At 39.4% G+C, this 23,622-nt stretch overlaps 1 protein-coding gene across 2 annotated transcripts in view; it reads left to right on the top strand.

Annotated features, from left to right (window-relative positions):
• Positions 1–939: 939 nt before the first annotated feature.
• The window catches only part of DMC1 (DNA meiotic recombinase 1), a 56,788-nt gene continuing 34,105 nt past the window's right edge, over positions 940–23,622 (top strand). The window contains exons 1-6 of one of the 2 annotated variants that reach the window (XM_049884436.1): positions 940–981; positions 2,813–2,889; positions 3,717–3,761; positions 4,709–4,855; positions 7,861–7,943; positions 18,924–18,976. In XM_049884436.1, coding sequence (XP_049740393.1) covers positions 2,839–2,889; positions 3,717–3,761; positions 4,709–4,855; positions 7,861–7,943; positions 18,924–18,976 — 379 coding nt within the window. In that variant the 5' untranslated portion in view covers positions 940–981; positions 2,813–2,838. The remainder of the gene's footprint in view (positions 982–2,812; positions 2,890–3,716; positions 3,762–4,708; positions 4,856–7,860; positions 7,944–18,923; positions 18,977–23,622) is intronic. The other variant, XM_049884437.1, reaches the window with a different exon arrangement.

Raw genomic sequence — 23,622 nt, 5'->3', positions numbered from 1 at the left:
CCATCACAGCCTCCACCTCAACAGATGCTCTTTCAAATGTTTCATAATTCTCTTCAACAACAGTCAGTCTCCATTTAAGGATAGGAGGACAATGCTGCCAGAGATGGCTCTGCTGGCATGAAGGCAGGCTTACAATTTCTATTTAAAAGCTGGACCAAGATATGTTTGGCATCTGTTGTCTATTTAAACTGCAAGTTAAGATGAAGAAAAATTACTCTCCATCCTGAATGGGCCCTTGGTGTCTCAATCACAGACAAGAGAGTGGTAAATGGTAACAGAGTCAAAGAGAATGAAATGAGCTTAGGAACACTGAGGTTTGAGGGACAGACTGTGAAGCCGGTCTGAAACACTTGGAATGAAAAGAAAAGCCTTGGGCAGGGGAAAAGAGACCCCTCACCATTCCACTTCCTAACTCGAAGGTTCTGATTAAGACAGGCATTGGGTATATCCCCGCCCTCTCTTCTACTCAACACCCTTCCCTCACCTCAAGGTCTTCCACCTCAGTGATGCCCTTCCCCAAATCAGCCGCTTCCCAGCGGCCTCTCTTCAGCTCAGACCAACCCCCACTTCAGGACGTTCTTGCTCACAGCAGCCTGCCCTCACCCCAGCGCGCCCACCTCAGCACCCCCTAATCTCGGCACGTCTCCTCAGTGCCTCCACCTCAGAGTGCGCGCCCTTACTTCAGCATCTCCCTCAGCTCAAGGAGCGCCCCAGCCTCTCCTCCCACCAAGGGCCCCCTCCTCAGTACATTTCCTCCACCTCATCGCCCCTGCCCCATCCCAGCGAGCCTCCCCCACTGCAGGGAGTCTCCCCTCAGGAGGCTCCTCTGGCAGCAACTCCCAGCCCCGCCCCCTGGGTCAAGCCCCGCCCCTCGCCCTCCGACCCGCCCACCGTGTCCCGCCCGCTCCCGCCCCTCAGCCCTCGCCCCGCCCACGTTGAGCGCGCGCCCGGGGCCTTTGTCTTTCGGCGCCAAACTCTCAGGTCAGCGACGCGCGGGGTCGCCCTTCTCTGCGTTCTGGGTCGGATCCCAAATCTCAAGAGCTGAGAACCGGAAACCCAGGGTGGGGGCGAAGGGAAATCACCTTGAAAACCTCGGGGAGAGCGTTGGTACGAGGGAGGTGTGTGGCAAACGGGAAACCGAGTGAAGAAACTGAGGGGAAACTCGAGGCTTTAAGAAAATACAGTCCGCTTTTTCGCCCCTTTCCTGGGGTCGTGGCTGGGGCCTGGGCTTGTGACTTTGTGCGCTCCGCCACCAGCCCCGGGGAGGAATCTCGGTGGTCTTAGAGGATCTCCGACAGCCTTATAAAACTGGACCGAAGTCTTAAAGAAGCCTCCTCGGCCCTTCCCTCGTATGAGGGAGTCGGATGTCAAGAAAATGTCCACAGGGGGGCTCTGGCTGCCAGGTCCCAGGTCGCCTGTCACCTGGTGACATCAAAGATGACATGGACCATGCTCCCCCAAGATACGCAGCCCTGTCTCCCTTAAACCGAGGTGGCAGGTCACGCGTAAAACCGTAGAAACCAAGATGTCTGGGAGCCCAGTAGAGGGAACTGTTCAGTCTGTCAGTTGCTACTTGAAAGAGATAGTGAACAATGTTTTCGTTTTATCAAGAAGAAATGGATATATATTATATATATATATTTTTTTCTCCCTTCGATTCAATGAGGATAGTCAATGTGGAATTTTGGGTAACCATTTTTTTTATATATATATGTAGCTATCTGGTGACACTGTGGTTAAGATTTCAGCTGCTAACCTAAAGCCAGCAGTTGGAATCCACCAGCTTCTACTTGGAAACCCAATGGGGCAGTTCTCCTCTGCCCTATAGGGTCGCTAGGAGTTGGAATCCACTCCAGGGCAACAAGTTTGGGTTTTTTTACGGCTTTATCTGAGGGACAGTATTCTAGAAGATTCCGTGTAAACTATACCACATTTGCCTCTTATACCTTTCTGTTTAAAAGTACTGGGTGGTAGGACCATACCTCTACAATAGTTTATTTCCCTTCTGCTGAGTTCCAACCCCTGACTTTGGTATTAAGTGAGGAGATGGAATAAACCAAGAAAACTTGATTATTAAGCCCACATTTTATTGTGAGGAACCTAGTCATGTAGATTCCAGACAGTTAAAACAACTGCTACAGTGTTAAATCAAAGACTCTTTAACAACTTATTGGCCCTAATGTTATAATACTACAGGTATCCACCTTATTTTTAATCTCAAAAAAATCACGAAACTGGTAAATTATAAAACAACATATATCTAGTGTCGTATGAAACAAAAAGATACATGTTACAAGAGAAGAACGAATTCATAATCAGCAAACAGGAATGCATTCATCATAAAAAAAAAATATGAGAAAAATAAAATCTGTTCATTCAGGGTAGGCCATGTTCTAGGTGCCAGGGAGCATACAAGGAAAAATGGCATAAGGTCAAGGTTATTACAGTGTTGTTAAACATAAACATGAAAGGTTAAATAGCAATATGCAATTTTAAATATCATTCTAAGACAACAATAAAGATATCAGACAGTCCGATTAACTGTGCTATGAGAAATGAAAAAGATGACAAAAAGTGAGCAGTGTTAATGGAGAGAAGAAACAAAATAAGACCAGCCCACCGCCCCCCCCGCCACAGACATACACAAAAGTAATGCCACTTGCCCAACAGAGAGAAGATGGCCCTGCCCATTCATTCCAAACTAAATGTTTCTCTTCTTTTGCTTCTAGTGACTTTGAAATGAAATCAAGGAGGCCTCTGGGCAAAAGATGTTTTACTATACCACCTCTGAAATAATTTCTTATTTTCCTAGAATTGTTCTGCTGCTCGGCTTTCAATATGAAGGAGGATCAGGTTGTGACGGAAGAACCAGGATTCCAAGATGATGAAGTATGTTAGGATGCTGGACGATAAGTAGACATTTAAGCATTCCACAAAAATTAAGTTCTGTCTCTTTTAGCTACTATTTTTAGAAACTAAAAGTAAAAATAAAACATAGCTCTAGAAAGAGGTTGCATTATAGATACATAACAGTACTATGTCGAGGGGTGCTAAGATTAGCTGTTTAGCAACTGGCATGAAGGTTATTTTAATAACTGAACAACTGGTATGGCTATACTAGTACCTATGCATTGTCGTTATTAGTTATCGTCATGTCTATTCCGACTCATGATGACCTCATGTGTGCAGAGTAGAGCTGTTTCATGGGGTTTTCAAGGCCGTGACCTTTCAGAAGCAGATCACCAGGCCTGTCTTCCAAGGCACCTCTGGGTGGGTTTGAACCACCAACCATCTGCCTGATAGTCGAGTACTTAACTGTGCCACCCAGGGATTGGTACCAAATAGCAGCCTGGTCTTAGAAGGAGTTCAGGGTCTGGTGGGGAAGAAAGTTGAAAAAACATGTTTAAAATAGGTTAAATGCTGTTCCACTGCTTTGGATAAAAAAAAGCAGTGGAACAGCATTGGATAAAGGCCTTAAAAATTTGGTAAAGACCATGACAAAGGTATAAGTTTCCCAGCCCTTTCAACGTTGGAAGTTCTTCTAAGTATGTAACAATGTGTGAGAAAAAACATTATTGATCCTACTTCAAACCATCTAGAGAAGTGAAATTTGAGGCATTTTGGAGTGACTTATTTTATTGAATTAACTCTTTAAAAGACATGAAACAATTGGATATGAAAAATCAAAACTCATTTTTTTGTTTTATCACCTTTAGGAATCTTTGTTTCAAGATATTGACCTGTTACAAAAACATGGAATTGTAAGTATTTTTTGATTTTGTGTTTAGTTGTTCAACTCAGGGTTTCGCAGCACAGGCCTATTGACATTTTGGGCTGGATAATTCTCTGTTGTAGGGGGCTGGCCTGTGCATTGTATGGTGTTTAGCAGCATTCCTGGCCTCTACCCACTCACTATGTGCTAGTAGTGAGTAGTGCCCTCCAGTTATGAAAACCAAAAATGTCTCCAGACATTGTCAAGTATCCCCAGGGGGCAAAATGTCGCCAGCTGAGAACCACTGGCCAACTAGAGGGGTTCAAAACGACCTCTGAATGCATGCTCCATGTCCTTATCTATCTATATCTACTGTCTCCAGTAACAGAAAATTCAGTTCTATATGTCAGGTGATGGGAGTGAATGATGTTGACAGAAATCCAGACTTCAAGTAGCAAACGAGATGAATTTCAGCAGCAATCAGTTGGTAGTAAAACTTTCCTGACATCATCTTTTGAAGCCCTAACATTTAATCTCTTTCAGTTGGTTTTAGAAAATAGGAACAAGAGAAAATCCCTGTCCCCTGATGATGTCATTATTTGCATTTTCCAAGGGCACAGGGAAAAAAATCTTTAAAAGAACATGTTGGTAACAAAGTTCTGTAGAAGGAAGAAGCTGAACTGAGGGGGTGAATGTGTGATAAGTTTGTTAGCTTTTCTACCAACAGACTTTTCTTCTGAATTTCTTGTTACATTGCCATGGTCTCACTAACATTTTTGGGAAATCAGGGCACAGCCAGAACATTTGGCAGCCTGCTGGGTATGTTCTACTCAGATATTTTGAGAACATTTGGCTACATGGTGGGTGGGTTCCACCTGGCTGCTTGTATAAAATTGGCATCATGGTGGAAGGAGATGGACACAAAAGCACATGACTTAGTATGGGAGTCTTTCAAGCTGGCATTTTATCAATCTGTGCCCATTCTTCTACTTGCAGAACGTGGCTGACATTAAGAAACTGAAGTCAGTGGGAATCTGTACCATCAAAGGGATACAGATGACAACAAGGAGAGCCCTATGCAATGTCAAAGGGCTGTCTGAAGCAAAAGTGGACAAAATTAAAGAGGCAGCCAACAAACTTATTGTGAGCAAAATCCATTCTTTCTATTTTTCTCTTAGAAGGGCCTTGTGCGTTTTTATAGCTTTTCTCATTATGAACACTACAAACTGTTGTGGGAACTCTGAATTCCTCTAGATCAACATATTATATTCCACATGTTAACTTTTTATCACCTTATTTTCAAAACAATAGCAATTAATTTCTGAAAAATTGAAGGCAATTATTTTTTATCAAAACTTTTTGTCTCTGTATTTTTTTTCTCACTTTGTTTCTCTGCTTTCTTTTAATTTTTGTTTTTTACCTTCCTCCTCCTTACTTTTGTTTTATCTCCTCAAATATTAAATCTATGGCTGTCGTAAAGCACTAAGTACAAAGAAGTTGCTCTCTCGTAGTATACGCCAGTGGATAAGAGAGCACTGGATTATGAGAAGACTTACAGCTGTTGTGTCTACATGTGTGCAGTAGAGTTAGTTAAGATCGGGAATATTCCTGCCGAGGCAGCTGAGCTAAAATAACCCATACCTTGCAGATGGTCGATAGAGTATGAGGGGCCCATGCAGCTGAGAGGCTGCCAGGCAAAGCAGAGACCTTTTTTTCAATCCAGCATTTTTCCTTATTATTCATTTCCTTTTCTTTTTTCTTTAATTTTTATTGTGCTTGCAGTGAAAGTTTACAAATAAAGTCAGTCTCTCATACAAAAATTTATATACACCTTGCTATATACTCCTAGTTGCTCTCCCCCTAATGAGACAGCACACTCCTTCTCTCTTCTATTTTCGTGTCCATTCGGCCAGCAAAGCAGAGACCTTTGACCCAAACATTTGTCTAGAGGTTTTGGAAGCCACTGGATAAAGTCAGCTTTAGAAATACGAATGCGAAGAAAGGGAGTCACCAGGTCTACTTCTTTGCAGAAGAGCAAGCCTTTCCACTTCTACATGTGCATGTGAAGGTCTCGTTCTAAGCAAGTCCTAGAAGTTCTTTCTTCACCAATAGCCATTTGGTTCCCTTCCCCAGAGGCAGTCAAGACAGAAGAGTAATGCAGGTGGCAGTGTGGTTCTCAACTTGAAGAGGACCCAAATGAATTACCCTGAATGCAGCGCAGTTGTTCTAGCTTCTGGATACCCTCAGGCAGTACCCACAAGGTCAATTCCACAGCTGCCAGGGAGTCTGAGGAAGCCCTTGGAGCAACATTCAGAATTTGGAAAACTTAGTCCTAGGCATTAGCCTTTTCTTTGGTAAACTCAATCCCATTACCAAAGAAAAGAACCCCTCTCCTTCTAAAGCACCACAGTGCTGTCAGTGATAGGATAATATCCGTACACCTACAAGGAAGAACAGTTAATATGACTAGGATTCAACTACTAATGCAAATGAGGATGAAATCGAAGATTTTTACCAACTTCTGCAGTCTGAAAGTAATCAAACATGCAATCAAAAGGCATTGATTATTACTGGCGATTGGAATGTGAAAATTGGAAACAAAGGAGGAGGATTGGTAGTTGCAAATTTTGCCCTTGGTGATAGAAATGACACTGGAAAGTGCATGACAGAGTTTTTATAAGACCAATGACTTCATCATTGTAAATACCTTTTTTCAACAGGTACACATGTGGACCTCGCCAGATGGAATACACAGGAATCAAATTGACTAAATCTGTAGGAGAAAAGCTCAATATCATCAGCCACAACAAGTCCAGGGGCCAACTATGGAACAGACCATCAATTGCTCATATGCAACTTCAAGTTGAAGCTGAAGAAAATTAGAACAAGTCCACGAGAGCCAAAGTACAACCTTGAGTATAGCCCACCTGAATTTAGAGACCATCTCAAGAACAGATTTGATGCATTGAACACTAATGACCAAAGACCAGACAAGTTGTAGGATGACACCAAGGATATCATACATGAAGAAAGCAAAAGGTCATTAAAAAGATCATGTATATATATATATATATATACTGAGACGGACATCATGCTTGGTAAAGTAGAGGGTCATTGAAAAAGAGGAAGACCCTCAATGAGATGGATTGACACAGTGGCTGCAACAATGGGCTCAAACATAGCAGTGGTTGTGAGGATGGCGCAGGACCAGGCATTGTTTTGTTCTGTTGTACATGAGGTCACCGTGAGTTAGAACCAATTTGATGGCACCTAACAACAGCAGCGACTACATACAGAGTCTTAACCTTTCTAACTGAAGCTATTTATTCTTAAAGGGAAAGAAATTGAGAGAGAGAGAAATGAAGTTAATATTGTAGTACAGTGGTTCTAAAACATTGGTGTGTATCAGAATCACCCATGGAGACTAATAAAGAACACAAAAGCCCACGCTTATTGAAGTATGATAGAGACTGGGGTTTTTTCCACTCCTCCCCTCTGCCTTCCGCTCCGTAAAGTTCTTCTAAATTTGGGAACCACTGTCTATCATAGTATAAAACAACAAAAAGAGAAGCTCATTAGACCATATCAGGGCCCATTTTCACTAGCTATACCACTGCATCACTGCATCAGTTTGTATTTCATTAATTCAACAAATAAGTGGTATACCTACTGTGTGGAAAAACATTGTCTCATGAATTTCTGGACTCTTTGCAACTCTAGGCCTTTAAAAAAATGATGCCATTGAATGAAATCAACTGAATCTTTCAGTAAAATACCATTTTGCTTTATTAAGCAAATTCATTCATATTTCATTAAATGTATCTTACTTCATCTTCACAGCTACCCTTATGAGAGAGACACTGTTATTATCCCCATTTTACATACAAGAGGAAGCTGAAGTACAGAAAGATTAAGAACTTTACCCCACATCATACAACTAATAAGTAGTGGAGGCATATTTTAAACTCAGGTAGGGTGGTTTCAGAGCCTGTGTTCTTAACCAGATGTTATGCTGTCTTCCAAGACAAATGAACTGTGAGTTTTGCCAAATAATGACCTGATGATCAAGTAAATAGTTTTTGGCAACGTTTGAAATTAAAACCATCACCTTATACTTTTTCTGAACCTTCCTTATTTTGTCTTTTTAGGAACCAGGATTCTTGACTGCCTTTGAGTATAGTGAGAAGAGGAAGATGGTTTTCCATATCACCACTGGGAGCCAGGAATTTGAGTGTGTATCTCATATTATAACCCCTTGCACAATCTTTGGAATACTATATTTCGTTTCCTCCATCTAGGAACCCTGCTAGTGTAGTGGTTAAGAGCTCAGCTGCTAACCAAAAGGTTGGCAGTTCAAATGCACCAGCCGCTCCTTGGGAACCCTATGGGGCAGTTCTACTCTGTCCTGTAGGGTCTCTATGAGTCGAAATTGGCTCGAAGGCAATGGGTTTTCCTCTGTCTGGTTGCTATTTCTACTAAAAATACTTCTTCTTTTGAAGTAGTCTTTCTTTTTCCAGAAGGCAAACTGAAGCGAGCAGAATTCTAGACTACTTGTAGAAACAGGATTTAAGTTTTAAGAAATTCAGACCCTAAATACAAGTAGTTTCAAAATCAGCTTGTATTAATTTATAAAGCATTTTTAAAAAATCAGTCTGACTTTTCATTTCCTTTCCTATTGATAAAAGAAATTTTGTTTCGTCTTTAGGTTTTACTTAAAAATCAGTTGTTTGATTGGATATTTTAGAAAAAAAATTCAATCAATGTTGATTTTGCTCTTCAGTAGCAGCAGATTTAGCTTCTTTTTTTATTGACTATCTTATGATACCTGAGACATAATCATCATTTGCCAATGCCAGTTGACTAGAATGTTTTTTTCTTCCTTATCAGCAGAACTAGTATTTCATAAATCAGAGTAGTGTTCAAGAACAAGTTGAACAAAAGCAGTTTTTTTTCCTCAATGTATTCCTCAAAACACTGGCCTCACAAGATACTCCAGGATGAAAGGATTTTATAGTTAAATCTGCCTCTACTTGGATGTCTAATAGGCAGCTGAAGACTTCACTGGATGAAAACCAAACTTCTGATATTTGCTCATCCCAAAGTCTCCCTCATCTCAGATCTGTCTTTTTCTTAATCCTTGGACCTAAAACCTCGACATCATCCTTGGCTTTTTTTTTTTTTTTTCCCCTCTCTCCCACCTCAGGTCTAATTCATTAGCAAATCTGTCTGCTCTACCTTCAAAATAGGTCCAAACAGAATAAACCACCCTGTTCCTTCAACAAATAAATTGCAAGAAAAAAAAGAGAGAGAGAGAAGGAGCCTTATCACCTAATCACAAAATATGGACCTTATTTGGATCCTGGTTCAAACATGGTATAAAAAATATGACATGCATGAAAGACAGTTGGAAAATTGAACATTTACTGATATTAAAGAACTATTAATTTTTTCTTTATTTTTAAATTGTGCTTTAAATGAAAGTTTACAAATCAAGTCAGTCTGTCATACAAAAACTTATATACACCTTCCTAAGTACTCCTAGATACTCTCCCCCTAATGAGACAGCACACTCTTCCTCTCCATCCTGTATTCCCCGTGTCCATTCAGCTAGCTCCTGTCCCCCTCTGCCTTCTCATCTCGCCTCCAGATGGGAGTTGCCCACATAGTCTCATGTATCTAACTGAGCCAAGAAGCTCGCTCCTCACCAGTATCATTTTATGTCTTATAGCCAGTCCAATCCCTGTCTGAAGAGTTGGCTTTGGGAATGGTTCCAGTTTTGGGTGAACAAAGGACCTGGGGACCATGACCTCCGGGTCCCTTTAATCTCAGACCGTTAAGTCTAGTCTTTTTATGAGAATTTGAGGTCTGCATCCCACTGTTCTGCTCCATCAGGGATTCTCTGTTGTGTTCTTGTCGGGGCAGTCATCAGTGGTAACTGGGCACCATCTTGTTCTTCCGATCACAGGCTGATGTAGTTTCTGGTTTATGTGGCCCTTTCTGTCTCTTGAGCTCATGATTACCTTAGGTCTTTGGTGTTCTTCATTCTCCTTTGCTCCAGGTGGGTCGAGACCAATTGATGCATCTTAGATGGCTGCTTCCTAGCATTTAAGACCCCAGATGCCACTCACCGAAGTGGACACAGCATGTTTTCTTAATACATTTTGTTATGCCAGTTGACCTAGATGTCCCCTGAAATCATGGTCCCCAAACCCCCATCCCTGCTACTGTGGCCTTCAGAGCATTCAGTTTATTCAGGAAACTTCTTTGCTTTTGGTGTAGTCCAGTTGCGCTGACCTCTCCTGTATTGTGTGTTGTCTTTCCTTTCACCTAAAATAGTTCTTGTCTACTATGTAATTAGTGAATACCCCTCTCCCTCCCTCCCTACCCACCCTCATAACCATCAAAGAATATTTTCTTCTACGCTTAAACTTTTTCTTGAGTTCTGATAATATGATCTCATACAATATTGGTCCTTTTGCAACTGACTCATTTCACTCAGCACAATGCCTTCCAGATTGCTCCATATTATGAAATGTTTCACGGATTCATCATTGTTCTTAATCATTGAGTAGCATTCCATTACGTGGATATACCATAATTTATCCATTCATCTGTTGATGGGCACCTTGGTTGCTTCCATCTTTTTGCTATTGTAAACAGCGTGGCAATGAACATGGGTGTGCATATCTCTGTTCGTGTGAAGGCTCTTATTTCTCTAGGATATATTCTAAGTAGTGGGATTGCTGGATCTTATGGTAGTTCTATTTCTAGCTTTTTAAGGAAGCGCCAAATCGATTTCCAAAGGGGTTGTACCATTTTACATTGCCACCAGCAGTGTATAAGTATTCCAGTCTCTCCACAACCTCTCCAACATTTATTAATGTGTGGTTTTCGGATTAATGCTGGCCTTCTTGGGGTGAGATAGTATCTCATTGTAGTTTTGATTTGCATTTCTCTAATGGCTAATGATCGTGAGCATTTCCTCATGTATCTGTTAGCCACCTGAATGTCTTCTTTGGTGAAGTGCCTTTTCATATCCTTTACCCTTTTTTTTTAATTGGGTTATTTGTCTTTTTGTTGAGTTTTTGCGGTATCCTGTAGATTTTAGAGATCAGACACTGATCGGAATTGCAGTAGCCAAAAACTTTTTCCCAGTCTGCAGGTAATCTTTTTACTCTTGGTGAAATCTTTGGATGAGCATAGGTGTTTGATTTTTAGGAGCTCCCAGTTATCTAGTTTCTCTTCTGGTGCTTGTGAATTGTTAGTAAATGTTTTATAGAAATTATTAATTATTTATAGGAATTATTTATAGGAATAATTAATTATTATTTAAGTGTGATAATGGTAATGTGGTTATGTTAAAAATAAGAGTCCTCATCTTTTAGAGATAAGTACTGAAATACTTAGGATGAAATGATATGTTGTCTAGGATATGCTCAAAATAATAGGGAAAGAGAGGGAAATGGGTGGAGGTTTAAATGAAAAAAGATGAGCCATGAGTTGGTGGTTGATATTTGCTGAAGCTGGCTGACAGGCATATGATGATTCATCATACATTTTTTGTCTCCTTTTGTTTATGTTAGAAATTTTCCATAATGAACAGGTTAATATACATATATGTATATAAAGAGAGAGAAAGAGTGAGGAGGGAATATGAATTCAACTATTTTTTAACCACTTCCATTGTTACCTCCCTGGTCTAAACTACTTATTAATATCTACCCTGGATAGTTATAACAACTTCTAAGTAAACTCTCTCCTTCAGCTCTTGCCCCCTACTATTTATCTTCATGAAACAGATAGATGATCCTTTTAAAACATGCCAGATCATGACTTTGCACTTACTGTTCCATCTCCTTGGAACATCCTTTCCTAATATGGCTAGATGTCACCTCTTTCAGGTTTTTGCTAAGATATCCATTTCTCCTTAAGGGCTTCCCTGGTCCCTCTCTTTGAAAATGTAAACTCCCCACCTTCTTTTCCCTATACTCCTTATCCTCTGTCTTGACTTTATTTTTATCCGTAGCATTTAATAACATCTGACCTACCATGAATTTTACTTTTTTATGTTCATTTTTTGATTTCCCACTTGAACATAGGCTCCATGAGATAAGGATTTATGGCTCTTGTTCACTGCTTTATCCCAAGTGCACAGAACAATGTGTGGTACAAACTAGTGCTCTATAAATATTTCCTGAATGACTGAATGAACTAATAAACAAATGTTGAATGAATAAGTTTGGGAAGTACGGTATACAGTAAATCCTGTGAAAGCTGGAAATCCCGTGTAAGGCAGAAACCTTTCAGATAAGAAAATTAAAATATTTTCCACTAATAGAGAGCAATAGAAAAGTGGTAAGACTGTACCTGTCAAAGGTGGAAAACTTGTGAGACCTGGAAAAACAAGGCAGTTCCACTCAGTTCCAGCTTTCACAGATTTCACTGTACAGTGTATTATATATTCTCTCTCTTTTTTTTTAAATTAAAATGTTTTATTGTGTTTTTGGTGAAAATTTACACAACACATTAGGTTCCCATTTAACAATTTCTACACAATTTGTTCAGTGACATTGGTTACATTTTGCAGTGTGTCAGCTTTCTCATCATTTCCATACTGGTTGTTGCTTCCAGTAATCCAGTTTCCCTGTCCCCTTGCCTTCTCATCTTTGCTTTTGAGTAAATGTTGAACATTTGGTCTCATAGAGACGATTTTTTGAAGGAGCACAGTTCTCATGGATGGTATTGTTTATTTTATGAGCCAATCTGTTATTTACCTAAAAGATGACCTTGTGGAACAGTTTTGGTTCAAGGTTTAAAGAGTAGCCCAGGGCAATAGTCTTGGGGAGTCCTTCAGTCTCAGCTGATCCAGTAAGTCTGGACTTCTTAAGAATTTGAGTTCTGTTTCACATTTTGCTCCCATTCTATCAGGATCCATCTACAGGTAGTCCTTGACTTATACAGGGTTCTGTTCCAACGGCTCCATCGTAAGTTGATTCTGATGTAAGTCAAATACCTCCTATGTTTTTTTTTTTAGTTTTCATTGTTATTGTCTTTTATTATCAGTATTTTTACAAATGTGATCTTTATTTGTCTTAGGGGGTTGGAATATTACAAATAAACTTAGAGATGTATTTTAATACATACATACATTAAAAAATACACACATCATAAAAATTTACTCTGATGATGAAGAAGAGTTGGACGACATTGGCATTTTGTCAGTTGCAGTCATAACTCCACTTGTGGAAGGTTCTGGATCACCTGGATTACCCTGGGAATGGGGATAGCATTTCCAGTCAGAAAATTAGTATGAGTTGTCTGGATGGTCCTTTTCTTTTTTCCTTCATATATTTCGTGGTGACATCTCACTGCTTCCCAGATCTGCCTATTGACTTTAGCAAAGCGATCTGTGTTTGGGTCCATGTTTTCAAGCAACTGAAGGCCCTGATTTAGTTTAGAAAACTAAATCAATATGACAGCATTTTGAACAGTAAATTATAAAATTCAACATCCGCAAGTGAACGTCTGAGAATGCTAATGTCAACAAATTATGTGCAGCAATGTTGTATGTGGTACATGTTACTAACGATAGGATATACAGAAACAAAAAGCAGATGGTTGTAAGTGCAGTTCAGTGTAACTAATACATCATAATTCAGGAACTACCTGTATTGTGTTCTCAATCAGAATGGTTGGTATTGGTAGCTGGGCACCATCTAGTTCTTCTGCTCTCAGGATAGATTAGGTTGTGGTTCGCCTACACTATTAGTCCTTTGGACTAGTTTCTTCTCTGGGTTTTTAATTTCCCTCTTTCTCTTTTACTCTGGATGCATAGAGACCAATAGTTGTACCTTAGATGGCCGCTTGCAAACTTTTAAGACCCCAGGTGCTACTTGCCAAACTAAGATGTAAAACATAAACTTTACCTACTATATTTTGCCATTTGACCAAGTTATCCCACAAGACTATGGTCCTAAGCCTTTAGACCCCATAAAACCAATCCTGGGAGGTATTTGGTTAAGTCTGAGAAGTATCTGTGTTTGTGCCCCCATGTGCTTTATTGTTTATGTGAATAATTATGGATGCATACATTTATGTATATATACACCTGCATATGAGTACATCTATATATGCCCACATATACATACCTGTACATTTGTTGTGGAGTGACTTCAAGGACATCATACATGAAGAAAGCCAAAGATCATTTAAAAAGACAGGAAAGAAAAAAAATACCAAAATGGATGTCAGAAAAGACTCTGAAAGTTGCTCTTGAATGTCAAGTACCTAAAACAAAAGGAGAAATGAAGTAGAAGCGCAGAGCAGAAGACTTCAAAGGGCAGCTCCACAAGACAAAGTAGAGTATTATAATGACATGTGCAAAGAGCTGGAGATAGAAAACCAAAAGGGAAGAACACTGTCTTAGTCATCTAGTGCTGCTATAACAGAAATACCACAAATGGATAGCTTTAACAAAGAGAAAGTTACTGTCTCACAGTCTGGTAGGCTAGAAGTCTGAATTCAGAGAGCCAGCTCCAGGGGAAGGCTTTATTTCTCTGTCAGCTCTGGAGGAAGGTCCTTGTCATCAGTCTTCCCTTGGTCTGGGAGCATCTCAGCAGAGGAACCTCAGGTCCAAAGGACGTGTTCTGCTCCTGGCGCTGCTTTCTTGGTGGCATGAGGTCCCCAACTCTCTTGAGAGATAAAAGGTGGTGCAGGACACACCCCAGGGAAATACCCTTTATACTGGATTAGGGATGTGACCTGGTATGGGTGTTACAATCCCACCCTAATCCTCTTTAACATAAAATTACAATCACAAAATGGAGGACAACCACAGAATACTGGGAATCATGGTCTAACCAAGTTAATACACACCTTTTTGGGGGGACATAATTGAGTCCATGTCAAACATGCTTGGCATTTTTCAAGCTGCAGGAACTGAAAACAAAATTCAAGCCTCGAGTTGCAATATTGAAGGATTCTACAGGGAAAATATTGAACCACGCAGGAAGCATCAAAAGAAGATGGAAGGCATACACAGAGTCACTATATCAAAAAGAATTGATCGACAATCAACCATTTCAAGAGGTTGCATGTGATCAGGAACCGATGATACTAAAGGAAGAAGTCCAAGCTGCATTGAAGGCATTGGCGAAAAACAAGACTACAGAAATTGATGGAATACGAATTGAGATGTTTCAACAAACGAATGCAGCACTGCAAGTGCTCATTCATCTATGCCGAGAAATTTGGAAAACAGCTACCCAGCCAACTGATTGGAAGAGATCCGTATTTATGCCTATTCCAAAGAAAGGTGATCCAACTGAATGCAGAAATTATCGAACAATATCATTAATATCACATGCAAGTAAAATTTTGCTGAAGATCATTCAAAAGCGGCTGTAGCAGTATATCAACGGGGAACTGTCCGAAATTCAGGCCGGATTCAGAAGAGGACATGGAACAAGGGATGTCATTGCTGATGTCAGATGGATCCTGGCTGAAAGCAGAGAATACCATAAAGATATTTACCTGTGTTTCATTGACTATGCTAAGGCATTCGACTGTGTGGATCACAACAAATTATGGATAACATTGCAAAGAATGGGAATTCCAGAACGCTTAATTGTGCTCATGAGGAACCGGTACATAGATCAAGAAGCAGTTGTTTGAACCGAACAAGGTGATACTTCATGGTTTAAAGTCAGGAAAGGTGTGCATCAGGAACGTATCCTTTCACCATACTATTCAATCTGTATGCTGAGCAAGTAATCAGAGAAGGTGGACTATATGAAGAGAAACGGGGCATCAGGATTGGAGGAAGATTCATTAGCAACTTCCGTTATGCAGATGACACAACCTTGCTTGCTGAAAGTGAAAAGGACTTGAAGCACGTCCTGATGAAGATCAAAGACTATAGCCTTCAGTATGGATTACACCTCAACATAAAACAGCCCTCACAACTAGACCAATGAGCAACATCATGATAAACAGAGAAAAGACTGAAGTTGTCAAGGATTTCATTTTACTTGGATCCACAATCAACAGCCATGGAAGTAGCAGCCAAGAAATCAAAAGACACGTTGCATTGGGCAAATCTGCTACAAAAGACCTCTTTAAAGTGTTGAAAAGCAAAGATGTCACCTTGAAGTCTGAAGTGTGCCTGATCCAAGCCATGGTGTTTTCAGTCGCCTCATATGTATGTGAAAGCTGGACAATAAATAATGAAGACCTAAGAAGAATTGAATTGATGCCTTTGAATTGTGGTGTTGGGGAAGAATATTGAATATACCATGGACTGCCAAAAGAACAAACAAATCTGTCTTGGAAGAAGTAGGACCAGAATGCTCCTTAGAAGCAAGGATGACAAGACTACGTCTCACATACTTTGGACATGTTATCAGGAAGGATCAGTCCCTGAAGAAGGACATCATGCTTGGGGAAGTAGAAGGTCGTTGAAAAAGAGGAAGACCCTCAGTGAGATGGATTGACACAGTGGCTGCAACAATGGGCTTAAGCATAACGATTGTGAGAATGGCACAGGATGGGACAGTATTTTGTTCTGTTGTACATGGGGTTGCTGTGTGTCGGAACCAACTAGATGGCACCTAACAACACTTGTATGCATACGTATATACACGTGTACCCACAGTCCTGTTTTTTAGCTGTTATTACACGGTTGTATATGTCATGGCATTTACCAAAAACATCCTGTGTCCTTGCTTACTTCTTAGTGATACCATTTGCCTTGGTCAAGCTGTGCACGCTTCACCTACATTTGGTTACGTATTATGTGTATATGCTACATATTCCTCTTGGAGAAATCCTGTGGTAAAACAAGACACCTATTAATTAGCATTTCCCCAAATTTTCAAAATCACAGAACCTTTTTTTTCTTTTTTCAAGTATCAGCTAAAGAGCAGTCTTTGAGAAATCCTGCTACAACACAAATTGGTCAAAATCCAGTTATCAGCAAAACAACTTGATTCAGATGGCTCGATATCCTCCAGTTGCTGTACCACATGGTGGTTTAACAACCATTGTGCGTGAGAAATTATTACTATCTTTGTGAACTTTCTGGTGCCCTTAATGTTGGCTTTTGTGCACAGAAAAGATCACTCTGAAACTACGTTTTTTTAATGAATATTTGATTCATTAAAATGTTACACATTTTTCCTTAAGCTTGAAGTACATTTATACATCTAGCAAATTTTATGGGAGCTTTTATAACACGGCTAAGCAAATTCTCTTAAACATTTTGAACTATATTTATAGATTTAATATATTTCCTTTTAAGGGTTTTGTCTTATTAACAAGCAAAACCCTCCCAATTACCTAAATATCTTTGGTAGATCTAATAAATTACGCTTATTAGTATAGTGAGTCTTAGGCACTTTTAAATGTTCAAACAATGTTTATAAATTTAGCTAGCAACCTAAAAATTACAGCTCTATATCATTTAATCAATCAAAGACTAACCTGTTATTATAAAAGGCTTAATTCGCTTAAATTTTAGAAGTTCTCAGAATACCAAGTGTGCACAATTATTCCTAAATTTAATTCAAAAATAGTAATCTGTGGGTTTGATTTGTGTCTCTGTTTATTTTTAAATCTCCTTAGATTTAAAAACACTATTTCTATACTTAATTCTAAATTGTCCTTAGTTCCACAAAGGAAGCAATTACGTTATCCCGAATAATTTTGGAGTACCCTCCCAGGTAAATTTTGGGGTTATCGTTACAGCTGATTGAGGTTGCGTATCAACCAGAAGTTTTGTCTGGGAGACCCAGAGCTATCAAAACTTAGAGTGATTTTTCTCAAGTTAAGGAGGGACAAGTAAAGCGTTCTTTAGTAGTTGAGTTGCCAGGCCTGTAAACCTGTCACTGTCGAGTCGATTCTGGCTCATAACGACCCTGTAGAACAGAGTAGGACTGCCTCGTAGGGTTTCCAAGGAGTGCCTGGTGGATTTGAACTGCTGCCCTTTTGGTTTGTAGCCTTAGCTCTTAACCACTACGCCACCAGGCCTATAAAAACAACCAAACCCTTTGCTGTTGAGTGGATTCCAACTCATAGCGACCCTGTAGGATCTCCAAATGCATGCCTCCAAATGGAGGGATCTCTCAGCCGGTGATCTTCAGATTCAGGTTACTCAGATCAGTATCTCGATTTTTCTTCTCTTCAGTGAAGTCAGCAACCCTCACTAAGTTTGTGGATAACTTCCAACATTGCTTTGATTTATATTTAAATCGCTGTCTTAAATTATGTAAATTTTATGGATTTCTGTTGGATTTTCCATATCTCTTAAAAGGCTGTCTGATCCAGTGATCATGTCCCAAAAGCACGCTAATGGAAACTACAAAGGTGTTTAAAGTGCTCCTACCAAGTCTTAACACAGTTAACACAATATTTGCTGTATTTAATGAATGAGATCATGACTTAAATTTAGGTCTTTTCACATCAAGAACATCAAATACACTAAAACACTGGGTTACCAATTAAATGTATGCTGTTAAAATCTGACAGTTACTCTTCTAACTGCTGACATTACCTGTAACATACTCAGAATATTTTCATATCTTGACATGTTCATCTAGAATTTGACTTATGTGAGATAAGCCAATCATGGTGGCAATCACTGGATTCTCCTAGTATCTGTTTTTCATGTTTCTCAGTATGTTAAAAAAAAAAAAAGATACTTAATTGATTTCTGGAACCATAGTCCCAGCACAATATGAAAAGGCCAATTAATAACTAAGACCACTTATTGAAACACCAATTCAATTCTAAAGAATAGTGAGGCCTAAGGTCTGCGTAACCTGTCTCCTGTTGATACCTGGAAGTAATAACAGCAGGGCTTATACATTGTGATTGGAGCACTGGAGGTGTAGTGGTTAAGAGCTCGGCTGCTAAGCAAAACGTCAGCAGTTCAAATCCACCAGCCGCTCCTTGGAAGCCCTGTAGGGCAGTTCTATTCTGTCCTACAGGGTCGCTATGAGTCGGAACCAACTCGACAGCACCAACAACAACATACATTGTTGATCTACTTGCTTATACACAGTAGAATTTGTGATTTGAGCAGAGAGAGTGCCATCTGTTTAATGAAGAATCCCCTGCTCACGTTAGATACATAGACAGGTAGCTACTAACGCTTTCTCCTTTCTTGCTATCTCTGTTTCTGCGCCTGTAACTAACGCTTACTTTCTGTTTCTAGTAAGTTGCTAGGAGGTGGAATTGAAAGCATGGCAATCACAGAAGCTTTTGGAGGTAGGTAAAACCTTAATATTTTGTTACATGAAATCTATATTTTAAATAAACAATCAGTAGTAAATTGTATCTATTTTGGAACTTATGATGAAATCTCAATTATTACAATACAGGATCAGTCTGGGCTGCAATTAAAATATATATCAGCATTCACAGATGGGTCTCACTGGTATTTTTCATCTTTTTATCTCTGATTCCTATAGAAGAGGACAAATTTTTTTTCTCTCGTTCCTTCAAAAGGTAATTGAATAATGAGACTGATCTTATTTCTAGGAAATTCATGTTGCATGAATGTAGAGCAGGTCCTCTCTTCCCTGATTCTTAGAATCTCTACATTCTTTTGAGATTTCTGTATTGATAATCATATCACTGGCAACTAATGACTGTTTTGTTTCTTCCTTCCTAAACTTTATGCCTTTCATTTCTGCTCTTTGTTTCTATCTTTGCGCGCCACCACCACCACCCTGCCACCACCACTCCCATCTCTTTTTTCTTACTAGGATGGCTAAGGCCTCCAAGACAACAACAAATAGAAGTGCTGATAATGGACATCCTTGCCTCCCTTCTGGAGCCCTGGTGGCGTAGTGGTTAAGAGTTTGGCTGCTAACCAAAAGGCTGGCAGTTCAAATCCACCAGCTGCTCCTTGGAAACCCTATGGGACAGTTCTACTCTGTCCTATTAGGTCACTATGAGTCAGAATCGACTCAGTGACAACAGATTTGGTTTTTTGGTTTTGCTTCCCTTCCACTTTTAAAGGGAATGCTTCCAACAGCTTCCCATTAGAATGATGATGGTGTAGGTTTTTTGTAGATACCCTTTATCCTGTACGGTCGCTATGAGTCGAAATCAACTGGACAGCAACTGGTTTGGTCTGGGGTTTTTTATCATGTTACGGAAGTTCCCTTCTGTACCTGCTTCGCTAAGAACTTTAATCATGAATGAATAATGGATTTTAACAAATGCTTCTTCTATCTTTATTGAGATGATCATTTGGGATCTCTCCTGTATTCTATTATTGTGTTGAATGACATTCATATATTTTTAAATGTTAAACCATTTCTGAAATAAACTTAATTTGGCCATGGTTTGTTAGCTGTAGTATCTTTTTTCATACATTTTAGATTTGTATTGCTTATATTCTGTTTAGCATTTTTAGATCCATGTTCATAAATCAGACTGGCTTGTACTTTTTCACCCCTGGTGGCATAGCAGTTAAGAGTTCAGTTGCTAACCAAAAGGTTGACAGTTTGAATTCATGAGGTGCTCCTTGGAAACCCTATGGGACCCTACTCTGCCCTATAGGGTCACTGTGAGTCAAAATCAACTCAACAGCAAGGGGTTTGGTTTGAGTTTGGTTTATATTGTTCTTATCTGGTTTTGGTATCAGATTATATTGGCCTCACAGAGATGCGGGGTAGTCCTCTTTTTCTGTTTTCTGCAAGAGTTTGCATAAGTTTGATGAGCTGTTTCTTTGAAAGTTTAGCATAACTTAAAAACAAGTTGAGCCTTGTGTTTTCTTTGTGGGAAGACTTTTATAAGAAAGGCTATTTTAGTTAAAGGACTATTCAGGCTTTTTATTTCCTCTCATATCAGTTTTCTTAGGGTTTGTTTTCTAGGAATATGCTCATCTGAAGTTTTCAGATTTATTGGCATACAGTTGATCCATGTATACTTATTAATCTTTTAATCTTTGCTTTATGTGAAGTATGTCCCTTTTTTCATTTATAATATTGTTTATTATACCTCCTTTCACTTTTCCTTGACCAATTATGGTTTTTCAATTTTATCAGTTTTATCAAAGGACTGGTTTTTCACTTTATAGGTCCCCTCTATTTTATGTTGGCTTTCAATTTTATTGATTTCTCCTCTTTATGATCTTTCTTCTACTTTCTTTGGGTTTATTCTACTAATCTTTTTCTAACTTCTTAAGATAAACACTTACCTCACTGATTTTCAGCTTTTCTTCTTTTCTAAAACAAGCATTTAAATAAGTCTACAGATTTTCCTCAAAGAATCACTTTCACAGAGTCCCACTAGTTTTGATGTTAGTATTGTTGTATCTTTTGGTTCTAAGTATTTTTTAATTCCCGTGGTGATTTCCTCTTTGATCCATGAGTTATTTAGAAGTTTTTTTTTTTTTAATTTCCAAATCTATGGGAATTTTTAATTTATCTTTTTCTTACTAATTTCACACTGGATTTCATTGGGGTTAGTGATAATGTTCCCTGTGTACTTGAGGAAAATATGTATTCTCTAATTGTTGGGTGCAGAATTGTATATATGCATAAATTAGTTCAAGCTCGTTAGCTCTATATCTTTAACAATTTTGTCTTTTTGACATATTAATAATTGAGAGAGGGTGGCTTTATCAATTTCTCTTTGTCATATTATCAACTTCTGCTTTATATGTTTTGAGTCTCTTTTATTTGGTGAATTCAACTTCAGAATTTAATTTCTTCCTCGTAAACAGAGCTTTTTTTTTTTTTAATAGTATATTGTTGTGAATTGAATTATGTCCCCCCCAAAACGTGTGTATCAACTTGGTTAGGCCATGATTCCCAGTATTCTGTGGTTGTCCTCCATTTTGTGATTGTAATTTTATATTAAAGGGGATTAGGGTGGGATTGTAACACCACCCTTACCCAGGTCTCATCCCTGATCCAATATAAAGGGAGTTTCCCTGTGCAGTGGCCTGCACCACCTTTTTTCTCTCAAGAGATAAAGAGAAACGGAAGCAAGCAGAGAGTTGGGAACCTCATACCACCAAGAAAGCTGCATCAGGAGCAGAACGCGTCCTTTGGAACCAGGGTCCCTGCATCTGAGAAGCTCCTTGACCAGGGGAAGATTGAGGACAGGGACCTTCCTCCAGAGCCAACAAAGAGAGAAAAGAGAGAAAGCCTTTCCCTGGAGCTGACACCCTGAATTTGGACTTGTAACCTACTAGACGGTGAGAGAATAAATTTCTCTTTGTTAAAGCCATCCATTTGTGGTATTTCTGTTATAGCAGCACTAGATAACTAATATATATATTAACCCTCCTACGCGAATAATGGAGCTCTGGTGGCACAGTAGTTAAGAGCTATGGCTGCTAACCAAAAGGTCAGCAGTTCAAATCCACCAGCTGCTCCTGGGAAACCCTATGAGGCAGTTCTACTTTGTCCTATAGGGTCACTATGAGTCAGAATCGACTTGATGGCAATGGGTTTGGTTCTGGTATACCTAATGAAGCTTTTATCTTAAGGTCTGTTTGGTCTGATAATAATGAATGATGCCAGGTGTAAGTTAATATATCTCCAGTGTCTTAGTTATCTAGTGCTGCTATAACAGAAGTAACATAAGTGTATGGCTTTAACAAACAGAAATTTATTCTTTCGCAGTTAGGAGGCTAAAAGTCTGAATTCAAGGCACCAGCTCCAAGGGAAGGTTTCTCTCTCTGTTGGCTATGGGGGAAAGTCCTTGTCATCAATCTTCCCTTGGGTGTAGGAGTTTCTCATCACAGAGACCCCAGGTTCAAAGGATTTACTCTGCTCCTGGCCCTTCTTTATTGGTGGTATGAGATCTCTCTCCTCTTTGCTCACTTCTCTCTTTTATGTCTCAAAAGAGATTGACTCAAGATACAACCTAATCCTGTAGATTATGTCCTGTCTCATTAATACAACTGCCTCTAATCCTGCCTCATTAACATCATACCAAAAAACCAAACCCATTGCCTGCAGGTCGATCTCAACTCATACTGACCCTATAGGACAAGTAGAACTGCCCCATACGGTTTCCAAGGAGTGGCTGGTGGATTTGAACTGTCAGCCTTTTGGTTAGCAGCCAAGCTCTTAACCACTGCACCACCAGGGCTCCCATTAACATCATAAAACCAAAAACCAAACCCAATGCCGTTGAGTCAATTCTGACTCATAGTGACTCTATAGGAGAGAGTAGAACTGCCCCGTAGAGTTTCCAAGGAGCACCTGGTGGATTCAAACTGCCGACCTCCTGGTTAACAGCCGTAGCAGTTAACCACTATGCCACCAGGGTTTCCATTAACATCATAGAGGTTAGGATTTACAATATGTAGGATAATTACATCACATCACCAAGAGGACAGCCTCACAATACTGGGAATCATGGCCTAGCCAAATTGACACACATTTTGGGGGAACACAGTTCAGTCCATAGCACCCAGTACATTTTTTTCTGTGTTTTAGCTTTCAACCTATCCATATCCATATGCTTTAGGTGTGTCTCTTGTAAACAGCAAATGTGTTGTTGTGTCAGATTTTTCAATCCAATCTGATTCTTTCTTGTAATTGGTGAAGGTAATCTGTTCATATTTATTGTGATTGTTAAGACGCTTGGACTTTTCTACTCCCTCACTTTTTGATTTTTATTTGTCCTACTGTGCTTCTTACCCTTTCCTTAGATTGACTGAGGGTTTTTTTGGTTGTTTGTTTCTTTAAATATAATAGTTCTTATTCCTTTTTTCTCCTCTCTTGTTTCAAAAATACACCCTGTTTTCTTTTTGGCATTCACTCTTGAATTTTACCATAAGTATTTTTTTTAACAACTTTACTGAAATATAATTTGGATACCATAAAATTCACTCTTTTAAAGTATACAATTCAGAGGGTTTTAGTATATTCACAGAGTCGTGC

Source organism: Elephas maximus, chromosome 4, assembly GCF_024166365.1.
Source record: "Elephas maximus indicus isolate mEleMax1 chromosome 4, mEleMax1 primary haplotype, whole genome shotgun sequence".
NCBI lineage: Eukaryota > Metazoa > Chordata > Mammalia > Proboscidea > Elephantidae > Elephas > Elephas maximus.
Note: the sequence above shows the minus strand (reverse complement) of the source record. Positions and strands in the feature narration are given on the sequence as shown.